Source organism: Sus scrofa, chromosome 1 (assembly GCF_054392235.1).
Source record: "Sus scrofa isolate SSC_HxYL_T2T_F1_AM1 chromosome 1, Sscrofa_HxYL_maternal_Yorkshire_Landrace_v2.0, whole genome shotgun sequence".
Taxonomy (NCBI): Eukaryota; Metazoa; Chordata; class Mammalia; order Artiodactyla; family Suidae; genus Sus; species Sus scrofa.
Genome location: NC_139383.1, coordinates 283,694,077 through 283,702,352, shown reverse-complemented (window position 1 = coordinate 283,702,352; position 8,276 = coordinate 283,694,077). Strand labels below are relative to the sequence as shown.

The following is an 8,276-nucleotide window of genomic DNA, read 5'->3' as shown; positions in this document are numbered from 1 at the left end:
GCAGCTACCAGCCTATGCCACAGTCACAGCAGTGCCGGATCCAAGCCGCATCTGTGACCTACACCGTAGCTTGTGGCAATGCTGGATCCTTAACCCACTGAGCGAGGCCAGGGATTGAACCTGTGCCCTCCTGATTGCTGGTTGGGTTTGCTGAGCCATGATGAGAACTCCTGGATATTTGTATTCAAGTTTTTCTGTGAACATGTCTTCATTTCTCTTGGCCATGCACCTAGGAAGGAAATTGCTGGGTCATACGGTAATTCTATGCCTCATCTTTGAGGAACCAAGCTTTTTCAAAGCGGCTGCATCATTTTACATTCCATCAGCACATGTATAAGGGTTTCAACTTCTCCACATCCTCACCTTAACCCGCTGAGCCACCAGGGAACTCCTGCAGTGAGTTTTGAAATTGAAAAGTGTGGGCCCATCAGCTTTGTTTCTCTTTGGCAAGGCCGTTTTGCCTACCCTGGAGCACTTGCACTTGCCTATGAATTTCAAGATGGGTTTGTGAATTTCTGCAAAGAAACCAGCTGGGATTTGGGTAAGGATTACACTGAATCCGTAGATCAATTTAGGGGGTCTTGTTTTTTCTTTTTTCTTTTTTTTTGTCTATTGGCATTTCTTGGGCTGCTTCTGCGGCATATGGAGGTTCCCAGGTTAGGGGTCAAATCGGAGCTGTAGCCTCCGGCCTGCACCAGAGCCACAGCAACGCGGGATCTGAGCCACGCCTGCGACCTACACCACAGCTCACAGCAGCGCCCGATCGTTAACCCACTGAGCAAGGGCAGGGACCGAACCCGCAACCTCATGGTTCCTAGTCGGATTCGTTAACCACTGCGCCACAACAGGAACTCCCAGTCTTGTTTTCTGATCCATGAAGGTGAGATGGCTCTCCATTGCCTTTAGCTCGTCTTTAATTAAGAAATAACTGGTTTTCCTTTATTGACCGTGCATCCTCCTTTCTTGCTTTTGTGTGTTTATGTGTAACAGGCCGAGCAGACAGGCACTCCACTGGGGCATGGCAAAGGCCGGAAGTGAGGCAAGAGTGGGGGCCAGGCCACCAGCTGCAAGGCAGCGGCTGATGTAACCCTGGTGAGGGGTGCAGGTGGCTGGCCCGGCCACTGGCAGTGGGGAGAAAGAAACGGGTAGGCTTGAGCCACAGAGCTGGTGCGAGGTGAGGGACAGGCAAGCGTCAAAGAGGAGGCCCGTTTTTGGCCTGGACCACACTTACCAGGCGTGGTAATTTCATTTTGAAAGTGTGGCGTCAAAGTGCCTTTAAAACAGTCTGATCTGGCTGGTGCGGAATTGGAGAAGGGGGGTGGGGGCTGCAAGGTGATGGGAGCCGAGGGGAAGAGACCCTCTGTCACACGCTGACCCAAAGGTCGCAGGAGACTCTGGCCAGCGGAACCCAGACTGTGGTGCGGGGGTGGGGGATACCGGAAGGCAAAGAAGCCGGCCTGAGGAGCTTGGCCTATAAGGGTGGGGTGTGGCTTAGTCCAGGGAGACTGGTCTTCACACTTGAACCAGCTCTACTGCTGACGGGAAGGGGCCAGCTCCCTTGGAGAGGAGGAAGCGGGGGCAGCGCTCCCCCACAGGCTCACCTCTGCCCCAGGGCCCTACGGTCACTGTCACTTACACGGTGGCCCTGCAGACACTGGCATGTTGAGAAGAACTGCCACCCCCAGTGGGCTCACAGACCACAGCCCCGGCAGGAACGAGACCAGTGGCCACGCCGACTGGGCCTTGGTTCTGCAGATGCTTCCACCAGCAGATTCCTCATTGTTTATGAAGTCCAGCAGCCCTGGCAAACTGGGAAGGAGGGAGCTCCTGCCTGGGGCACACCAACCCCTCAAAATACACCCCCAAACCGCAGAGGCAGCTTCTTCTCAGGTGGTGGGTGGGGAGGGATGCTCAGAAGTGCCCGCGGCTCCAGCCTGCGCAAGCGCAGGTCCGTCTGCAGGAAGAAGTCAGCACTTTCTCACCCCACTTAGCAGCCTCATTGCCACGTAGCCCGGGGGGCTGTGCAGCAACCAGCCTGCTGCCCTGACAGATTCCCAGGGAAGGGCAGGTCGCCCAATGGCAGCTGTGCCCTGAAGGAGCCCATGTGGGCGCTGGGAGGACAGAGCAGGGGTGGGGGTGCGCAGGGACTGGGGTGTTGGCTGCTCCCAGTAGCAGATCTGCTCCCCACTTCACCTGCTCTGCTGGCTTATCAGGCAGAGAAACCAGAGGACAAGTGAGCTGTGTTCAGGTCCAGGCTTGAGCTCCCTGGTGGTCTGGTGGTTACAACTCTGAGGTGCAGGCAACTAGGCCTGCCTGGCTTATGTGCAGTCAGGCCTGAAATGCATTTCTAACCAGGGCAGGAGGAAGCCAACACTGATCAAGCGGAGCAGTTCAGCTGCCCCCCTCCAACAGCAACAGCCCCTGCCTGCACCCCCACCCGAATGTCACTGCGACCCCGCCAGGCAGGCTCAGTCAGGACAGTCTTGCCGCTGACTGTGGGCCCAGCAGGAGTCTGTGCGGGTGAGCGCTCGTAGGTGTCCCCTGAATGACGGGACAGGTCTCAAGAAGGGAGTTGGGTACTTCAGCGGTTCTCAAGGTGGGATCTGGGACCAGCCAAGGCGGCACCACCTGGGAGCCTCTTAGCAAGACACTTTCTGGGGTCTCACGAGAGACGTACTGGATCAGAAACCCTGGGCCTCCGATGCTTGCTCAAGCTCGAAAAGCCCTGGATTCGATGGTCCCCAAGGTCCTTGCCATGCCTCTCCTCCGCTGTCCCTTCCCAAGTGGCCTCAGCACCTCGCACCCTGGACAATCTCACCTGATTCCTGGGCTCCACTCTGAGAACGCCCTGTCCCCACTCCTCAGGCTTCAGCCCAGACACCCTTGGAGACCTAAGGGCTCTGCAGAGTCGGGAACAAGCTGGGGGGAGCCCTGGGGAAATGACACGAACTCCGAGGCCTCTTTCTTCTGAGCTTCTGCGATACGGCGAGCGAGGGCCATTCTAACATTCCCATGAACACCCAGCAGCGTCCAGCAGAGCTCGAGGCCGGGCCCCTGACTCATCCTGAGCATCCCACAAGGTCGGTCAGGTGACCTGGGTGCTGGCCACAGCTCCGACACCAAGGGGCAGGGGGACGTGGAGGCGGGGACAACCCTCTCTGGCTCCAGGTTTGGCAGGTCCCTGGCTTCCTCTGATTCTGAAGGGGGGCAACCAGCTGGGCTCTCTGATAACCAGCCTCCCAGGGGTGCACCCGAGCCTGTCCCAGAGTCGAGGCTCCGTCATCTGCCTCAGGAGGCAGCAGTGCCCAGGTGCTGACACAGGTGCCCCCTGCCCCCCACCCCCCCGGGGGGGGGGAGGGACACCCGTAAATCCCAAGCAATGTTCAGTCTGTTCCCAAACAAAGCCTCTGGAGCTGAAGCCACGTGTGAGTTTCGATAGCAGCTGCCACCGATCTGCTAAGACACAGGGAACTTCTCTAGTAGGTGTCACTATTGTCAGTGGGAGCCAGTGGGAGGCAGTTAACTAATTTAGTGAACAAAAAAGTCACAAAGAAAAAAATTATTCGAGGGAGGTGGAGAAGAGACAGCAGCCCAGAGCCAGCGACTCGCTCAGATCACAAACACACATTTCCGTCTTCCAATCTTTATCTTACACGTTTGCGTCAGAGCAAGAGAACCCATCCCGTGCACCCCCGCGACCGGAGGCCCCCCCACCACCACTATGTGTACACGAATGCTCTTCAGTGACCTCAGTGTTAAAAAAATACTGAAAACCCCTTCTTGCATCCCACTCTAACCTGGAAAGCAAATGATATTTACAGACGTTTTCTCCCCCGAGTGAAACTTATCTCTGGATGAGCTGTGTCTGGGCTTCTGCGGTCACGTGACTGGGCAAATCCAATTTATGATCCGCAAAAGCTGTTCAAGGCGTCAAGAAACCCCCTTGCGTGGCCAGGACTTTGGGATCCACTGGCTTGAGGCTTATGTGCTAAGAAGGCCGACCGTCTGGCCCCTGACTGCTTTGGCTGCCCACACAAAACCTCAAAGCCTGCCTCAAAGTGAGCCTGCTGGCCAGGGAGTGAGCCGGCGTTTCAGCTTCACCTCGGCCTTGACCCGATCCAGAACTCCTTCCGTAGACTTGAGGCCACTGGATCAAATCCTCGCAGTCCGCTCTCCTCTGTCCCCTCCCCCAGGCTCCTCCATCACACAGCCCCTCAGGGGACACGCACGTCCCGAACTAGCCCTGAGCCGTGGAAAACCCCTTTCAAGCAAAAGCCACGTGGAGCGGGTAGAGGCACCGCCAGGCGACGGGGAGGACCGCGTTCAGCGTGCCGGTCGAGGATGACGTCCTGGTGGTGGTGGCCACGAGTGTCAGCCTCAACTCAATGGCTCTCTTTTCAAGACCTCCTGCCAAAACTGGAGCGAAAGGTGGATCTTCTAGAACGTGTGCTGTGCTTTCTGATACACCAAGAGGTGTCAAGTCCAACTTCGTCAGGGGTTAATGAACTTACTGAAATCTGAAGAGAACAAACAGCAGCAGGCACAGGGGCCCGGGCCTCAGGGAAGCCGGGGTGAGGCCTGGAGTGCGGGAACGGGAGTGGGGGGCTAGGAGCCACTCCCTGTGAAATTCAGCCGCTCGGCTGCCGGAAGCACAAAACCAGGGGTGTCCTGTGGAGTGCACGGAGCAGGGCCAAGGCCGTCATCAGACAGCTCGGGTCCTAAGAGCCTTCCTGGAAGGAAACGCTCCAGGACGGGGCGAGGGCCAGGGCCCCTCATGATGAAAACTGGCATCTCTGACCACGTTCATGGTCAGGAAGGACTAGACTCTGAAGGAGTGAAACAAGACACATACTCAGTGCGGGAGCAGGACATCACACGGTCCAAAGCAATAATACGCGCTCTTGGGATACAATTCCCCTTAGCTTGGAAAACACACCCTTCACACAGCTGCTGGGGAAAACGCTGCGATGCACCAAAGCCTTCCGCCTGAGCCCACGGGGCGTCCATGGGCGTGGGCTGAAGGGCAGAGGGACGAGGGGGGAGACAAGAGGGGGACAGACACAGGCTGTGGAAGGAGAGAGCAGAGATCCTGGCAGATCACAATGCGGAAGTGGCCACCTCTCTGTGACAACCACGTGGAGGGACTTAGGAAGAGACTGGGTGCCACCCTGGCTGGCTGTACACATCCAAGGCAACAAAGAACTGGAAATTTGACTCTAAAGGGGTTCCCTGAAAGAAACTGGAACGGACTCAAGCTACCGCCTTAAAACCCTCTCTCACACTAGAGCAAGCTTCTCCTCCCAAGAGCAGGAGCCGCTGCGCTGCTGGCCACATTCCGCAGCATTAAAATGCACTGCTCCTCAAACTTTACAGCACTGAGGGGCCAAGAAATCGGCTCATGGAGTCTTTGGCTGCTGGGAGGAGCCGGATTAAGACATCAATGATTGTTCTCGTTGTCCAAGAAATATTTTGCTAGCAAGATACACACACTTTATTAAAGGATCCATTACTTCCTAAAAGTTCACGGCCTCGGCACTTCCAGTCGAGGGCCCCTTTCTCAGAGGAAGCGTGGGTGTTTCACGTGGGCGGAAACGGAGTGGGAGACAAGGCAAAGCTATAAAGACCAGGGGTCACCCTGTGATGCACCCCAAGCCCTGAAATCCCGCAGGGGCTTAACCATTCCACCGCTGGGTCACAGGAGCCCACGTGGACTGTGAAAACCAGGCTGCGAGAAGCAGGCTGTCCGCTGGTGAAACTGCAGGGCTTGGGACCCCAACCAGTCATCTTTACTTAAGAGCAGAGCTGACTGCTGGTCCAGCTGCTACTCGACAGAGAAAGAACACATTTTCACAGAACAGGAGGACAGCTCACACACACTTTGGTAAAACCTGAACTACCATCTGTCTTCCCAATCTTGGGCTGGGGCCTGACTTCAAACCTGCAGCTGCAAAACAGGATCCGGGCAGATGACCTGCCTGTTGGGAAGGCTGCGTGTGGCCTGCTGTCACTTCTAGACCACTGCTAGTCTCGTCTGTACCTTCCTGTTCCAGAAGGGACAGGACAGTCAAACTGCGGCAGCTCAGCCACCCTGAGTACGAAGAGGCAGCTGGAGGTGCCACACGGGATCTGAACGGCCGGCTGGCAGAGGAGCCGAGCACCTGCCAGAGGAGGAAGGAGCAGCAGGGGCCGGTATCGGCCCCCAGGCGCACCTCCTCAACCTCCGTCCCTCCAGCCCCTGTTTCCAACATGTGCATGAGGACGCCTCCCTGGAGACCCTCTCTGGGGGGAGGTTTCCTCAAACCCTTGATTCTTGCCAAGAAGTCTACGGCCCCATCCAGAGCATCTGCCTGCAAGACAAAAAGCAAGCTCGTTCCTCTGTGGGGACACGGAGGTGGTCTGGCCGCAGCAGGAGACGCGATTCTGAAGCACTGGGGTGGAGCCGAAGCACCGGAAAACCAGGTCTGAACAACACGCCCACCACCCTCCCTGCCACAAGCTCCACCTTCACAGAAAAGGGTCCCTCCGACGAATACTGAGGGCGGACTTCCCTGCCTGGGAAGATGAGAAGACACGCGCACCCTTGCTACGAGCCCCGCGGAGCCTGTGCAGCCGCCTGCTCTCCTCCACGCTCGGCAGGACTGGCCTCAGTGAAGGTCGCGCTGGGCAGGGGACAGAGGGCTCATCAAAGTGCAGGAAAAGAAAGTCTGCTTCCTCACTGGTCACTTAGGAAGGGACAGTGGCACAAGAGAGGGAGAACAACTGTTTTCTGAGACTCTATGGGCTCCCAAACCAGGGATACTGAGCACCGCCCCTAAACCTCGTGGCTTCTGATTGACCCTTTCACGCCAGAGGCAGGAAACCCACCACCAGACACGGTCGCTGTGCAGCTCCCAGAAGGCCGGACCAGCAGGGGCGATGTGGGCTTCTGACACCCGCAGGCACCTCCCCGCGCTGGGAAGCCTGCCTGATGGAGCTGGGTCTCCATCGCCGGTCTCAGGCCCAGGCGGGGCAGCCAAAGCCTCGGGAAGAAACGACTGGCAAGCCCTGCCACGCCCTCGGTCACAACACACCTGCTGAGCTCGTCCCGTCAGTCAAGTGACTGAGCGTCCCGCTTCTCGGCCCTTCCCCTCGGGAGCTCGCCCTGCTCATCTCCAGGCTCTGAAAGTCTGGAAGGCGCCTCGAGGAGATTCTGCATCCCTGAGCCCTGAGAGCAAAACGGCGCAACCACACTCATCTCCTGCACGTTCGTGCTCCTGGCATCCAGGGCCGGGTCTGCCTCCCGCCTGCTCAGACGCCCTCCCTGGCTGAGAGCAAAAGCTCTTTCCCAGCAGCGATCTCTCTGCCCTTTCTGCCCCCAGCTGCTCCTTAAGGAAAAGTCCTCCCCGTTGCCCCGTGCCCCGCGCCGGGCAGTCGGGGCGCCAGATGTTGAGGGGAAGGTTGTGGGGAGGGAGGCTTTTCGCGCTTAAGAGCACACTCCCGCCCCGCTTAGGCAGCTCGGGATCCGCTTCAATCAAGAGGACAGCTTCCCACCACCAGGGAGGGCCCGGACCCAGCCAGTGACCCTGCAGCCCTGGGCGACCGCCGTTTTCCCGGGCGCTGTCAGAATCCGGGAGAAAGGTCTGGGGCGACAGGCAGGGCCAGGCCCACCCACCCAGGCAGGTTCTGACTCTGGTTCCCAAACTGACCTCGTCTCCTGTTTCTAGGCCGCTCCCCTCCCCCTTCTCCGGGAGTCCGTGTCCCCGCTCGGCACTTGATCACCGCCACAGGCTGGGCTACGCCTGTGTCTGCCTGAAGAGTCCCAGTTAAAAAACCAGAGATGTGAGTTAAAAACAAAGTCTTGCCTTTCCCCTCGTCTGCAGCCCCGCTCCCACCTGCAGGAGAATCCCAGCGGCCTAAGCCGGCCACAGATCCAGCGTCCATGAAAGAGAGTGAAAAGTTAGGTTTCCGTGGCCCTTTGCTCCCAGCCACGTGCTTGGTGGTGTCACCGCCGGGACGTGCCGGCCGCTCTCGCTGACCAACGGGGCTGTGAATAAATGAAGAGTCTCCTTCGACGGCGCCCGCCTGCCCGCCCGGGAGCGGCTCCGTCAGGCGGTGCCTTCCCAGTCGCCCGGGGGCTCCAGCGAGCCGTTGGTCACCTTCTTGACTTTTTTCACGTTCTCCATCACCCCTGGCGTCGTCACTCTGGATGAGGGCAAACACAGGAAAACATCAGTCTTAAAGTAAAGGCCATCCTTGGCTCAGCACGGCGGCTAGGAGGGGAACGGGCACTGGCTCTG

General features: G+C 58.2%; 1 protein-coding gene and 1 long non-coding RNA gene across 11 annotated transcripts in view; one reads left to right on the top strand and one right to left on the bottom strand.

Moving 5' to 3' along the window:
* Positions 1 to 580: 580 nt before the first annotated feature.
* On the top strand, positions 581 to 7,938 carry LOC146407306 (uncharacterized). The gene is made up of 2 exons (XR_014829242.1): positions 581 to 1,045; positions 1,129 to 7,938. It is a non-coding gene; the product is annotated as an uncharacterized LOC146407306 (long non-coding RNA).
* Positions 3,628 to 8,276, bottom strand: part of GPR107 (G protein-coupled receptor 107) — a 64,877-nt gene continuing 60,228 nt past the window's right edge. For 8 of the 10 annotated variants that reach the window (XR_014829170.1, XR_014829173.1, XM_084998788.1 and 5 more), the window contains one exon: positions 3,628 to 8,181. Coding sequence is in view for 6 of the 10 variants with exons in the window: in XM_084998788.1 (XP_084854914.1) it covers positions 8,085 to 8,181 (97 nt within the window). In the remaining 4 variants the exon portion in view is untranslated. The remainder of the gene's footprint in view (positions 8,182 to 8,276) is intronic. The other 2 variants (XR_014829171.1, XR_014829172.1) reach the window with 1 other exon arrangement.